Source organism: Ursus maritimus, unplaced genomic scaffold (assembly GCF_017311325.1).
Source record: "Ursus maritimus isolate PB19 unplaced genomic scaffold, ASM1731132v1 scaffold_22, whole genome shotgun sequence".
Classification (NCBI taxonomy): Eukaryota; Metazoa; Chordata; class Mammalia; order Carnivora; family Ursidae; genus Ursus; species Ursus maritimus.
In genome coordinates, this window is record NW_024424675.1 from 21,105,202 (window position 1) to 21,120,208 (window position 15,007).

Below are 15,007 nucleotides of genomic sequence, written 5' to 3' on the forward strand. Positions count from 1 at the left end.
GGATAATGGATTCACCTCTAGTCCTGCCCTCCCCCAGCCTGGGACTCTGTCCCTCTCAGAATGCCTCTACTGGCTCCCCCCTCCCCCAACTCTGCAGCCTGCCTCTGCTTGCCACTCCGGGTCCCCCTTGCCCTGCTTTCTTTTGTCTACCGACCGCATCTAACGCACTAAATAATGTCCTTACTTATTACGTTTCTTGTCCCTCTCGCTCCCCAAGAACGTCAGACCTCCAAAGACAAGGGCTTTGTCTCTTCAGTTCAGTTTTAGGTCCCAAGCATCTCTCACAGTGCCTGACACCGTTGGTGTAACTGAATGAGGGAACGAAGCCCCCCGCCCCCCAAACCCCCTCCGTGCTCATCAAAGCCAAACACTGAGACCAGGTTTGCAGTAAGAAAGAAGTTTAATTTGCAAGGCAGCTAAACGAGGAGATGGGGGCGGGAGGGGAGACTATGGCAGATTTTCGGGAGAGGGTGGACGGGGATGGGACTGGAAGCTACAGAGAGTGAGGGAAAGGTGAAGGCGTTGTCGATCTACGCAGGCCTCTCGATTCAGGGGAAAACAGCTCACACAAAACAGCTCACACGAGCATAATGATAAAATCTGAAAATTTAGTTTATTGATCTTCCTTTATAATACCTGGGTTTGAAAAGCCATGAAATGTATTAAAATCTAGGAAAGTTTGCTTCAAAAAAAAAAAAGAGAGAGAAAGAGAGAAGATTAAATTCTTAAAGAAATCAGCGACGCTGTACAGGTGTTAGAACTGAGGAATGTTGTTCTCAACAAGTCGACAGGGCAAATACATTTATGAATGCATTTTGTATCCGTTTATTAAGTGTCTGCTCTGAGCTCAGCACCGAGCTAGGCTCCCAGAAATACACACACGCCACGTAGACGGTGCAGCTGTTGCCAGGATACTGTTGCTGAGCATTTGTGTGTTGTTGTCCTGTCCTTGTCACTGGCCTATAAGCTCTTAGGAAAAGCTATATAGTCTTCTATGTTCCCCAAAGTGCTTCCCACAAAGAACTCAATTAATGCATTTTTGTTTTTTTATTTACCAATGGAGAAAAAAAAGAGAGAGAGAGAGAGATGGGGCAAAAAGGGTATTCTTTTTGGGGGGGGGGGAGAGAAAATCCCAAGCAGGCTCCACACCCAGCACGGAGCCCGACTCAGAGCTCGATCCCACAACCCTGAGATCATGACCCAAGCCAAAATCAAGAGTCTGATGTTTAACGGACTGAGCCACGCAGGCACCCCAAAAAGGGTGTTCTAACAGAAGAATTCATATGAAAATTTTGGTGGCTTGCGCTTACTGTAATTACTTAGAGAACGGTAAGCAGTTCTGGCTGGAAGCAAGAAACGCTACATATAAGAAAGAGCAAGTGATAAAAGTTGTCATGGTTACGGGACGATGTTCCCATTGCGACTCAAGAAAAGGATTCTGAGCCTTAGAGCTTTGAAGGAGCCACTTGCTGGCCCGGTCCAATGGCTGGGGCGTCATGGTGTCGCATCGCTCCGGGGAGACTGAAGATACCTTCATTGCTGACCTGGTGGTGGGACTTTGCACTGGGCAGATCCAGACAGGGGCACCTTGCCGGTCTGAGCGCTTGGCCAAGTACAACCAGATCCTCAGGATTGAAGAGGAACGGGGTAGCAAGGCTGAGTTCGCCGGCAGAAACTTCAGAAACCCCCTCGCCAAGTAAGCTCCAGGCAGCGCACCCCGAATCCTGCGGTCCCTAGTCAACTGCCCTCTCCCCTCCCTGTGATGTTCTCACTGCTTCCTTAGAACTGCTGCAGAAGCCACTTGACCATCTGGAACCCTGCTGGAAACCCGAGCTCTGTAATCGTGTGATTGGCCCAAATCATTGTTTTCTCACCTCATTTCCCACCCAGTGTCTGGAGCCAAGTCTGTCTACTTTATAATCTTGAGGTGTCCACAGGCAAGATCCCCAGTGGTTTTGTGTGCAGAATAAAAAGGCCTCAGTGACCCATATAAAAAAAATTTAAAAAAAAGTTGTCATGGTTTATTGGTCCCAGCTGAGAAAGGACGTAAATGTGAGGCTTAGGCATTTTTTTTAATTTGGTGAGCAACGGGGGAGTCCTTGCGGGTTGATAATAAAGATATGTTTGTTTGTTTTTTTTTTTTAAGATTTTATTTATTTATTCGACAGAGATAGAGACAGCCTGCAAGAGAGTGAACACAAGCAGGGGGGGTGGGAGAGGAAGAAGCAGGCTCCCAGCGGAGGAGTCTGATGTGGGGCTCGATCCCGTAACGCCGGGATCACGCCCTGAGCCGAAGGCAGACGCGCCACCCAGGTGCCCCAAGATATGTTTTTAAATTAAAAATAAAAATACCACAAGAGGCACCTGTGAGATGGCGAGAAGGGAGTCCACAGCAGCTGGGAGCCCTTCGGTGGGAGTCAGAAAGGAACATCAGTGGGTGGGAGGGATTTGGGCCAGGAGCGGCCTCTCACTGCTGGAGGCCTGGTGGCGGCTCCCCTGGGGAGCACATTCTTGTGTCCCCACCACCCAAAGTGCTCCTGAGCCCCTGCCAGCTCAGAGAGGGGTCCGGTGTCCTCCTCTGAGCTCTGCTCACCTCTCATCCCAAGCATCTGCCTGGAGAGCGATCGCTCCTCAAGCAGATGAGTATTTCAGAGAACAAGGCAGAAAGGGGCCGAGAATTCTCAGGGGAGGGTTTACGGTAGGTGCCAGACCCGGCGTGAGCGCCAGTTGGAGTCGGCTTTGAATCTGACCCTGCACTTCCCAGCTAGAGCACCTCGAGCCAGTCACTTCACCTCCGTGAGTCTCAGTTTCCCCATCTGTAAAGTAGGGACTAAAAGTAGCATCTGCCTACTGCCTAGGATTCCTGAGCGATTTAATCAGATATGAACTATTACTAAGGTCCGACAGGTGTTTGTCAGTGGACGTCAGAGACCAGCTCTGCCGAGACTCTTGACTTCTCTGGGCCTCTGTTTCCTCATCTGTATAATGGGATCATCATACTGTCTCCCCCCGAAAGGCTGTGGTGAAGAGTAAATGTATTCGTGCCTGTCAAGCTCAGGGCTTGGCACAGAGTCAGCTTGGCACACAGCGGCTGTTAGGATTTCTGCCCTACCGGGAAGATGCTATTAATACCCCCACTTTCCAAGTGACTTGCTTGAGCTCCAGTGTTTGAACCAAGAGTTTCTGCTCCGGGGAGCCCTGTTCTTGTGCGAAAGGAATTAGGATGGCCCTGGGGGAGGCCAGAGCCAGCCTGGGCAGGCCGTCTGCCTTCTAGGAGTCAGCCCTCATAAAACCTGGATGGCAGGAAGCACTCGCTGATAATGTGAGCCTTTTACTGGTACGGTGGTATCATCGGGATCACAGGGACTGGGCCTCTCGGGCGACTGCAGACACACAGTAGGCTCTTGGTGCCGGGGACAGCCCCGCCCACCACCCCCTGCCTCTCCCCCTCCGCGGGGCTGGGCGGGGCAGGTTAATACTAACTGGTCTGCCTCCACCCCTCCCAGGCAGAGCCACTTGGGAACGGGACCAGCAGGTAAGGAGGCCTTGCTGGGTGGCTCAGGGCTGTGAGACACAGCTGCAGATAGCAGGGGCCGGCTGGCACTGGGCACTGAGGGTGCAGGGGGCACTTATCTGGGGACAGCCAGTGGTCTGTGGTTTTTCGCCTGGTTTCAGACTCCTGGGCTGGAGGCTGGAGGGATAGAAGGGAAGAAGGGCTTCCTCCTCTGTGGTCAGGTTGGAGCTGGCTTGGTGGACTTCAGCCCCCTCCTTCCTGGGTCAAAAGACTGGACCCCCACTGACCTCTGCCCGGCTGCGTCTCCATGCCGCTGGGAAGTCTAGACGGCTGCTCCTGCCAGGTTGGGCCGGACTTTCACCAGCCTGGCATAGGGGCTGGGGGTTGGGATGGGCACTGAAGGGAGGCTGCTTCGCCAAGGTCAGCCTCGTGGGAGGCCTGCAGCCCTTCCAGGCCCTGGGAAGGAGGAGGAGGAGGAAGGGAACTCAAAGTCCCTGCCAGCCAGCCTGGGCTCGCATTATCTCCTTGCTTCCTCCCTATCAGCCGAGCCCAACAAGACGGGGACATCCCCACACCCTTTCTTCGATGGAGAAACCAAGACCCAGAGAGGGTGAGCAGCCGGCCTGAGGACACACAGCCAGTGAGCACAGGCCTGGATGACCACCACAAGCTGAGATGGGGGGAGTGGGGGGGGACACGGTGTGGGCATGTACTGCCTCCTCTCTGGGCCTCAGTTTCCCCACATTAGTGAGACGGGAACGTTGCGTTGGAGGAGGCTGGGGGACTCTGATGTGAGGAGAGGTAAGGGAGGGCCTCCTGAGCCACAAGGATGGGAGCGGTTAGGTGAGAGTGGTGACTGAGTGGGGCCAGGGTTCCAGCACACCCAGCTGCTCTTCTCCCTCTGTCTGCTCCCCTCCTGCCCCCTGCCCTCTCTGCCCCACCTCCTCCTCCTGTCCTGCCTCTGTCCCTCTGTCACTCTAGCTTCGGTTCTCTCTCTCTCCCTGCTCTGTCTACTCAAAGCCACCCTTCCTCCAACCCGAACAACCTCCCCACTGTCTCATGAGGACAGGCCAGGTCCCACATCCCAGGCCCCAGGCAGGGGCCTGCAGGATTCACCAAGGACTCTGGGACAATACTGACTTGGACTTGTCCAGGAGCGGGTGTAGACAGGGCCCACACTGCTGGCTGGCACTGCCTGGGCCACACTGGCCGACTCAACCCACAAGGCTGAGGCAGGCTCGGTCGATGGCCCAGCCCTTTGCAAACCAGGTGGCCACCTGGACCCTGGAAGAGAGATGGGGCCCTGCTCACAAGGAGATGATATTCCAGTGGGAGCAGTCAGCACGCAAATGATAAGACACAGATAAAGCTCTGCAAGTGAGCGGTTGCCGGATAACACGGTGGGGGAACAAAGCGGGCCGCGCGGGATGGTCAAGGTAAGACAGGGCCCTTTCTGCCGTCTGGGGCAGCAGGTGGCCCAGCCACACACTGAGGCCACACTGGCCTCCAGCCCCACTCCCTTGGGCCTGGGACTCTCAGCTTTAGATACAAGAATTTGAAGGAAAGAGACACGTTTGCGGGGGGCTGTCCTGGCTCCGTACCTGGCGCACACCTGCCATGGGGTGGGTGAAGCCTTAAGCATCTCTTCCAGAGCCTTAGGTTTCTGGTCCCCGAGCGCCCCTGGTGGGCCCAGAAAGCAGCCGTGTCTCCCAGTCTTATTTCTCCCCTTCCCAGCCCATGGTGGGGTGGCGGAGGTGGGGGGGGTGAATGGAAAGGGATCTGGCTCAGCCCCTGCCACCTCTTCGTAACCCCCTCCCTCCTGGACTCTACTCAGGCTGGCTGCAGAGTCAGCCGTGCCTAGGTTCCAATCCCAGCTCCCAGGGGGCCAGCTGGGTGACCTCGGGCAAATCACTTTTCTGAGCTGCATTAACTCATTTATAAAATGGAGATGGTCATACTGCCTACCTGGGGATTGTTGTAAGGATCTGATGGATAATGTGTGTAAAGTGCTTGGCCAGTAAATGGTGGCTACTGTTAGAGTTCTTACTATTGTTGGCATTACTCTTTTTTGCCTGGATTACCACACCAGCTCCCTAAGAGATGAACAGGCTTCACTCCTCCTTCTGCCCTGGCCCCACATTACTCTCCTCACAACAGCCAGTGTGCTTCTGCTAAAACACAGTTAAAGCCAGTCCTCCCTCTGGCTAGGAATGGAGATTTGGGCTCAGAGAAAACACCCAAACTCTAGCCTCCAGGGCCCTACGTGACCTGCCCACCCCCCACCTCGCACTGCTGCAGCCACCCCAGGGCCTTTGCACTTGCCGTTCCCTCCCCCTGCACCACTCTCCCCTGGCCTGGCTCACTCCCACACTTCCTTCATGTTCCCTCTGACAACCCCATTTGTGATGGCTGGCACCCGCTCCTCCCAGCTCTGCTTCCCTCCTACAGCCCTTATCACTGCTGGTTTGCTCTAGATTTCTGGGTTTTATTTCTCTCAGTGACTTCTCACACTTTCCTGAGAGCAGAAATTACTGTCCAGCACACAGCAAGTGGCCAGTAAATACCGGTCGAATGAATGAACAAGAACTGCAAGGTCACTATAGGAAAAAGAGAAAAGAGCTATGTACTCTTAAAATTAAAATATTAAAAATATTAAAAAATATTCCCAACATACTCATTGCAAGCCACTCCCGTAGCGCTGTGAAGCCACCAGACCTCTGCACATGCAGCCCCTCTGTGAGGACATCCTCCTACCATTGTCACTGATGGCTGTGTTCCCCATCAGTGGGGTCCTTGTGTCTCCCAGGTCCCGGAGCATGGGGCACTTGGTGTGGCTGCCTGGAAGCAGGCCCGGGCAGGAGAGCCACAGAGGAGATGGGTCACGCTGGGCCATACCACCGTCACGACTGTTTTCCGGCCAATGGAAGAGACTTGCAGGGCCAAATCACTTCCCCCAACTTGCACAACCATGTGGTGCCTGCATCAGAACCCAGACAGCTCAGCTCTGTGGGGTGTGGGTATTTAGTCTGTCGGTGCTCAGAGCCTGTTGCACATGAAGGAGTCCCAGGCTCCTCACCCGCCCGTCTGCCCCTATCTCCCCATCAAGCCCTCTGCTCCAGTCACACTGGCCCAGGCTCACGCCTGCCCCAGGACATTTGCACAAGCAGTTCCCTCTGCCTCTATGTTCTTTGGGCATTTTTATTCTTTTTTTAATTAAAAAAAATATTTAAACATTTGATCCAGCTGGAATCCTTTTTCTCAGGGGTGAAGGATAAGAAGTAAGAAAGAAATCCAGCTTTATTTCTTTTCCTCCAAATGACTACCATGGCAAGTCTCACTTTCTGACTGGTTCTAGGCAAGAAAACCACATAGTTATAAATGCATAACTGGATATCTGGCTGAACTCTCATTATTTTAATAGCTTTTCAGATGATAAAAGTAACCATCTTTAGCAAATCCACCTCCTCCCTTGAGTTATTTACTTATTCCCGTTTATTGGAAATATCATTTATTGCCTCCTCTATTTCCTTGTTTATTTTACACAACCTTCTGCCGTCAAGGCCGAGAGCAGTGAGTCACCACCCCGCCGCGGCCGCGGATTGCGCTGCTGCTTCTCCCGGCTTGTCTGGGGCTGTGAGGGAATGTTACTCAGCATAGAGACACCCGCGGCTGCTTTGACTCCGCTGGGAACTACAGTATCGATGTGAAATGACCCGGGGGCTTAATTTATACCTTTGGCGTCAAATCCCATATTGAGAGCTCTTTGTTTCTCTCTCATGCCTCCCTCCCTCTCTCATTCTCTTTTTCTCCCTCCCTCCCTCCATCTCTTTGCAGTTCTCTGAAAGACCTTTGTCCCCAAGTCTACGCTTAACCTTTCTACGCTTAGCCTCTCTACGTCACTTCAAGGTGTTATTTCAACAACTAATCCTATTTGATCTTGGTTTTTGATCAAATCCCGGTTGGGGCAGGACCTGAGTTTCTAAGTCAGGACATCAAGAGTAAAGGAGACAAATGTCCTCCTGAGTTTGGGGGCTGCTATAATCAGTCTCTCTATATCCTTGAACATCTCTCTCTGTACACTTGGCCACTGTTCTGCTGTATATACAATGAGTAGCTTAAACAAGACAGCAGCTGATTTACAAGGTAAACAGCGTTGAACAAACAAAATAGTTCAGTGGCAGGCGACACAGGACCGGTGTGGCAGCTCTGGGCCACAAAGCCTTAAGGTCTAATCTCCCTTAGCCCCCACACCATCCTTCTTAGCACAGAACGACCACTGGGGTCTGGCCCTCACGTCTGAGTTCCAGAGAGCAGGACAGAGGAAGGACGGAAAGGTATGCTCCCTCATCTTGAAGGAGACTTCTCAAAGTCCCTCACAACCTCACGGGCCTGGCTTCAATCCGCTGACCGTTGCAAGGGAGGCTGGGAAATGTTCCGCTTTAGCGGGGCGGCTATTCGCCCAGCCAGAAATCTGGTCTCTGTGACAACTAAGGAAGAAGGAAAGAGTGAGTAATGGGAACAGCTAGCAGCCTCTGCCTTGGAATATCATTCAACCTCTACCTTTTTGTCCTTCCCTATCGTTTCGAACATCAGAGGCGCAACTCTGCCTGGGCTGGAGCAGGACAGCTTTCTTTCTATGGGATTCTCCCTCTTCTGTACCACATTCTGGTCTCAGGCGGGAGTGGACAGCCAAGAAGCTGCACACAACTGACCTGGAAAAAAGTCCTCCCCATGCGACAACTGCCTGGAACTTCCCTCCCTGGGTCCTCTGGGGGGCTAGGGGGGCAGAGCCAGGCCTGTCTGTCAGGCCGGCCTCACAGGTGAGAGACCAGAGCTTAAGCCACCTGCCTAAGTCCTGTAGACAGACGGTGGGGGAGCAGGACAGAAAGCAGGACAGAATGCACTCTGCTCAGCGGAAGGAGGAAGGGAGTTCATCTGGGGCTGAGAGTCAGTTCTGTGTGTAGGAACCCGGAAAGGAACCGCTGGGGTGTGGGGACTTTCCCAGGTGAGGCCTAGCCACCGGGATGGGATGCTTCCGTAGCTTCTAGAAGAGAACTAAGCTGGGGGGGAGGGGTTGGTCAGGAGACCAAGTGCTGCAAGGACCCTGCTCCAAATCCCACCTCCCCAGACCCCACCTTGTTTCCCATCTGTAAAGGGAGATGATTGGCCCCATCAACATTTCTCTCCAAAGTGGTGCCTCAGGGGAAACTGTTTTTTTCCTCTTTTAAAAAATTGTAATTGTCATGTATTAATTTTCATGTGAATTGGACAAAAATGACCATGTCCCCAAACCCAGCATTTCACCATGAGGGTGACAGCTAGCCCCCTTAGTGAGTGCTTACTGTGCTCCAGGCCCTGTTTAAAAAGCATTGACTCATTAACATATTTGCATATCATTACAAACCATAAAGTCAAGACTGTCATCCTCTATTTACAGATGAGGAAAAGGAGGCACAGAGGCAATGTCACTTGCCCGAGGTCACCCTGCTAGCTGGTTGCAGAGCTGGGTGCTAGCCCAGATCTTTTTGTATGTTTAAGGCTTGTTTGTACCTTTTCCTCTGAACTGTTCACATCTTTTGACCACTCATCCGTTCAGTCTTTTTGTTCTTAATTTCTACACGCTATTTACGTAAGAGGAAGATGTTCCCTTTGTCTGTGATTTACACTGCAAATATTTTCCCTCAGGTTGTCATCTTTTGATCTTATTGTTGGTATTTCTGGCCTTTTTTTTTAGGAAGGTGCTTTGTTTGTTCTTGGATTACTTTTATGTGTTTTCATATTTACACAGTTTCGTGTGTCAGACTTTTCTTTGGTGGTCTCTGGAATTATGAGCTGTGGTTAGGGAAGCCTGCCCCTCTGGAAAGGTTAGTTATAAAAGAATCTGTCTGTGTGTTCCTATCGTAAAAAGCCAACTTGTTCTTGAGAAGGGGAAGGATCAGGGAAATCCTGGGCTCCACGGCATCGTGTTTCGGCGGACAGTGACCCTCACTCGGCATTTTTCTCCCCGGCCCCACTGCAGGCTGATCTGGGGGGCGGCGGCTTCAGCACAGCACAGACATCACCATGGCTCTCCTGACGCACCTGCTGGTCTGCACCTTCGGGATGGGCTCCTGGGTGGCCATCAACGGGCTGTGGGTGGAGCTGCCCCTGCTGGTGACGGAGCTGCCCGAGGGGTGGTATCTTCCCTCCTACCTCACAGTGGTCATCCAGCTGGCCAACATCGGCCCCCTCCTGGTCACGCTGCTCCATCACTTCCAGCCCAGCTGCCTTTCCGAGGTGCCCATCATCTTCACCGTGCTGGCTGTGGGCACCGTCGCCTGCGCCCTCTTCGCCTTCCTCTGGAATGTCACCTCCTGGGTGCTGGACGGCCACCACAGCATTGCCTTCATGGTCCTCACCTTCTTCCTGGCACTGGTGGACTGCACCTCCTCCGTCACCTTCCTGCCCTTCATGAGCCAGCTGCCCACCTGCTACCTCACCACCTTCTTCGTGGGCGAGGGACTCAGCGGCCTCCTGCCTGCCCTGGTGGCTCTTGCCCAGGGCTCGGGTCTCACCACCTGTGTCAATGTCACTCAGCCACTAGACACCACCCCAAGCACTGCAACCACCGGGAGGACTGTCTTTCTACAGGTACCCGGCATGACCCATTACGGCGCTCCATGCTTGGTCACAAGGAGGGCCACGCAGAGGGCTCGTGTTCTTGACATGGCTGCACGTCAGAGCACCTACCTGGGGGAGCTCCTGAAACACAGCAGTGCCCCCCCGCCCCCGCATCCAAACCAATGAAATCAGACCCTCTGGGGGCTGGAGCTTCTCTGAGACCCTTGAGGTCGGAAGTGTGTTGGAATCTGGAGTTTCAGATTTTAGAAGACACCTGGCCTGGTCTGTCATAGCACCTGGGACACAGCAGCCCAGGGCGGTGACGTCACTACTTCCGAATTGCAAAACAGGGATGGTGAGCTTGTATTTATTCAAAAGTCCCCAGCTGATACTAAGGTACTTGAGGGCTAAGAACTGGAGACTCTTTTTTTTAAAGATTTTATGTATGTATGTATGTATGTATGTATGTATGTATTTGAGAAAGAGAGCAAGTGTTCCCCGAGAGAGAGCACAAGCAGGGGGAGCAGCAGAGGGAGAGAGAGAAGCGGCTCCCCGCTGAGCAAGAAGCTGGACACAGGGCTCGATCCCAGGACCCCATGAGAATGACCTGAGCCGAAGGCAGATGCTTAACTGTCTGAGCCACCCAGGCGCCCAGAACTGTAGACTTTATTTTATTTTTTTTTTAAAGATTTTATTTATTTATTTGACAGAGAGAGAGACAGCCAGTGAGAGAGGGAACACAAGCAGGGGGAGTGGGAGAGGAAGAAGCAGGCTCCCAGTGGAAGAGCCTGACGTGGGGCTCGATCCCAGAACGCCGGGATCACACCCTGAGCCGAAGGCAGACGCTTAACGACTGCGCCACCCAGGCACCCCAGAACCGTAGACTTTAGACATTGCTTCAATGCTTCATGTGGTTAAAACATTCAGCTTTTTTCCACCCCAGGGTGTTGGACACGTCCCATAACGCCTGGCATCGTCCAGACCCCAGCAGGCCAGCCATGGGTGCGAACCAGGGGCCCCGGGCCGCCATACCCTACAAGCACTCCACCTGGAAGTGTTTGAATTAGTTAAGACATGTAAATGTTCTGAAATTTCACAGGCATGGTCTAGGTGCACGGCGTCTCTTGAGAAGAGATCTGGCCACACCAGGCCACATCCCCACAGGGCAACCTGGGGTGGGGCTGCCCCTCCTCTGGCGGGATTGGGGTCACCAGCCCCTGGAGGGCGGCAGCGTGGGAAACGGTATAGCTTCTAAGTCCGAAAGAAGCAAGCGGACTGGCTTTGCCACATACTCCCCGTGAGCCTCAGGGAAGACGATCCGTTCTGACACCCCCAAACCCTCCAAAACTGGGGCTAATGATGCCACTGCACAGGCCGCGAGGAGGCAGCTTTCCCGCCCTTCCTTACTAACAGTGCGCGCTGTTTATCGGATATGATTTTGGTGCTGCTGTTACCTGTGTCCCAACATCCCCCAGGGAGCTGACTGACCCTCGTTTTGTCTTTCTCCAGGGGGCTAATAGCACTTTGGGGACGGACCTGACCGGAACGACACGTTCCGCCGTCCATCTAGAAAGCCGCTACCTCCCGGCCAACTTCTCGCCCCTGGTCTTCTTCCTCCTGCTCTCCTTCATGATGGCCTGCTGCCTCGCCGCGTTCTTTCTCCTCCAGCGTCAACCCAGACCCAGGGAATCTTCCATAGAAGACCTTCTCACCTCCCAGGTCACCCTCCACTCCATCCGGCCACGGGAAGGGGACGACCTGGGCCCCCCAGACCCAGGGCCTAGCAGCAAGGCCCAGGGGCTTCCAGAGGAGAAAACGGCCTCCGACCACCCAGCCCACCTGGCCTTCATCTACGTCCTGGTGGCCTTTGTGAACGCGCTCACCAACGGCGTGCTGCCATCCGTGCAGACCTACTCCTGCCTCTCCTACGGGCCTGTGGCCTACCACCTGTCCGCCACCCTCAGTTCCATGGCCAACCCTCTCGCCTGCTTCCTCTCCATGTTTCTGCCGTACAGGTCTGCCCCAGCTGGCCCTGGGGAACTCTTGTTGGGATCTGTTTCATTCCAGAAGTCAGAATTCCAAACCCCAACGGTCAGGTTCTGCGTACAGAACATGGTTTCTAGGACTTGACTGCCTGGGTTCAAATCCCAGCTCCACCACTTCCTAGCTATGGGGTCCCGGACAAATCACTTCTCTTTGTGCCTCAGGGATACTTATCTGGAAAATGGGGATAATAGTTCTACCTCCTAGGGTTGCTGGGAGCATAAAATGAGCTAATTTGGTAATGATTTTAGGCAGTACCTGTGTATAGCAGGTCCAGAGGTGTTGACGGGCCACTGGCCCTGGAGGAGGAATGTGCAGATAGGAGCTGAGGGTCCCATTTATAAGTGGGAAACCTGAGGCTCACAGAAGGGGTCTAATCTCGTGGTCTAATTCCCAGCATTTCAGCCCTGCCCTCCCGCCTCCAGCTCAAACTGGCTCCTTTACAGCCGTAGTTCTGGAAGACTGGCTAGGCAAATTGATAAATGCACATCGAGCCAGCCTAGATGGGGACCCGAGATTTCAAATTTTAGTACACAACCGAAGTGGTTCTGTGGCAGGGGTTCAGACCCTAGGAGGAGACACCCGGACTTTGAGGTCATGAAACTTGAGGGCACACAGCCTCCCAGCCCCCGCTCTGCCCTGCGTGCCCTCGTGGGCCTCTCTGACCTGCTCGCACCCTCCTTCCCCAGCCCAGGAAGGAGGGAGAACAAGATAGGAGAGTCAGACAGAAAATGTCACATTGCCAGAAACCTGAATTTTCTCCCTTAGGGCTTGAAACTGGAAGGAGGCTGGAGATTTCTGGGGAAGTGGAAGGAGAGGCCACTGATGTGTGGAATAGGAGGGCCCAGAATGTTAGAAATACCCAGTCTGAAAGCCAGGGACTCCAAGAATCTTGAAGTAGAAAGAGTCCTTAGAGGCAGGGGCAGACCCTCCGCTCCCACCCAGGACTTGGTGTTCTGAAAAGCGTGCACAGGGAGGCCCCGGGGTGACGACCTGGGATACAGGACAGGGTCCTCCATTGTCACACCAATGGAATGCATCCAAGCCAGCCATCAGGAGGGCCCTAGATCATGTAGACCTCGTGTTGTAGATGACACCAGAGGGGAAGGGGTCATCTGAGGTCGCACAGCACAGCCTGCTGTGCCAGGCTCCAAGCCACATTCTTGTCAGGCCGGCTTCCTGGCTGAGGCTGGGAATGTTGCAGGAGGAAATGGCAGCAGACAAAACACTGGGTGGGGCCCCGGGCCAGACCCTGCACGCTCTGTTCCACGGTTCCGGCAGCCCTGAAAGGCTCCTCGCGCAGGTGAGGAAGCAGGCTCAGGGGCCAGTCCTGCAGCTTCAATGGGAAGTGGGATCTGAACCAGGTCCCCGCAGCAGCAGTCCATTCTCTTTCTCCTGCCATGAATGTGCAGGGTGACTTAGACCCGTGTTGCCCCTCAGGAACCTCATTGACCCGCTTGAGCCAGGTGGCCTGGAAGTTTCCACATGGATCTGACCTCTAACCCTAGAGACGCTGACCGTTCTATGCAGTGCCCAGGGGAGGAGAGGCAGAGGTCCTCTCCTCCATTCTCCTCCTCTACTCTGCCCTAGGTCTTTGCCATTCCTGGGGGTCCTCACCGTGCTCGGGACTGGCTTCGGGGCCTACAACATGGCCATGGCCGTGATGAGCCCCTGCCCCCTCATGCAGGGCCACTGGGCTGGAGAGATCCTCATTGTAAGTATCTGGCCTGTGGAGCTGCCTCCCTCCCTAGCCCTCCCCGAGCCAAGGTGCTTTCTGTTGGCCAAAGTCTTTGTGTTTGCTTCTGAAGGAAGCCCCAGGTGGGGTTGGGCCGGGGAAGGGGTGCTTCTCATTCGGGAATGGAGGCTTAGAAAGATGAGGTGGCTGGTCCAAGGTGACATTCCAACCTCTCCCCTGAATGCTACACGCTTCCTGCCATGTGTACCTCCGCCCTGGCCTTCTCCCAGATGCCCCTGACTTGATCATGGGGGGACACAAAGGCTGTTGGGTTCTCCTTTGCCCTGGAGGTGTGTGTCAACTCATGGGGCCCCCTTAGCCGTAGGGGATCGCCCCCAAAGACTATTGACCTTAAAGGTTATTCCATGCGGTTCCCTGAGCCCAGTTAGGTCACCCCGCAAGCATCCTTCTCCCCTAGGGCTCACCCCAAAGCTCCCTTCACTCTGCATCTCTGCCACCCGGTATTCGCAGGTGGCCTCGTGGGTGCTGTTCATTGGCTGTCTGAGCTACGTCAAGGTGATGCTGGGCGTGATCCTGCGTGACCGCAGCCGCAGCGCCCTCTTGTGGTGCGGGGCGGCGGTGCAGCTGGGCTCCCTGCTCGGAGCTCTGCTCATGTTCCCGCTGGTCAACGTGTTGAGGCTCTTCTCCTCCGCCGACTTCTGCAGCCTGCAGTGCTCCGCCTAGGACGCCTGGCGCGGTCCAGTACAGGACCCTGACCCGCCCCCATTACTAACACCGTCAACTGGAGCAGGGCACACGCCCAACGTCACAAGGGGAAGTGGCGGGGAGCTGGGAGGCAGAGGCTGAGTACTTAAGATCCACGCCAGCTCCCCTCGGGAACGGCGGAGAACTCCACAAGGCCTCCCACGGGACCGGGAACTGCAAAACACACCCCTACCCCGATGCTGTGTCTCCGTGCCCGCAACTCCATTGCAGAACTCCTTTGGACTACTGAGAGAGAGGGCAGGTTTGCAGACCCAGCTGGAGGCAGGCTCAGGGGTGTCGGAAGGGAGACCACTGAGAGGGTGAGCTAGCCCTCGCAGGCTGTGTGACCTCGGGGAAGTCACTTATTTCTCTGTACCTCGGTTTCCTAAAATGGGGATTATGATAAACAG

At 54.3% G+C, this 15,007-nt stretch overlaps 1 protein-coding gene and 1 non-coding gene across 2 annotated transcripts; both read left to right on the forward strand.

Annotated features, from left to right (window-relative positions):
• The first annotated feature begins 1,402 nt into the window (after positions 1–1,402).
• Positions 1,403–1,475, forward strand: LOC121104689. Its single transcript, XR_005837037.1, has one exon. It is a non-coding gene; the product is annotated as a small nucleolar RNA SNORD124 (small nucleolar RNA).
• A 7,983-nt stretch (positions 1,476–9,458) lies between these two features.
• SLC52A3 (solute carrier family 52 member 3) lies at positions 9,459–14,576 on the forward strand. The gene is made up of 4 exons (XM_008703257.2): positions 9,459–10,144; positions 11,624–12,129; positions 13,748–13,871; positions 14,364–14,576. The coding sequence occupies exons 1-4, from the start codon at positions 9,578–9,580 to the stop codon at positions 14,574–14,576; spliced, it is 1,410 nt and encodes a 469-aa protein (XP_008701479.1). The 5' UTR covers positions 9,459–9,577.
• Positions 14,577–15,007: the final 431 nt, after the last annotated feature.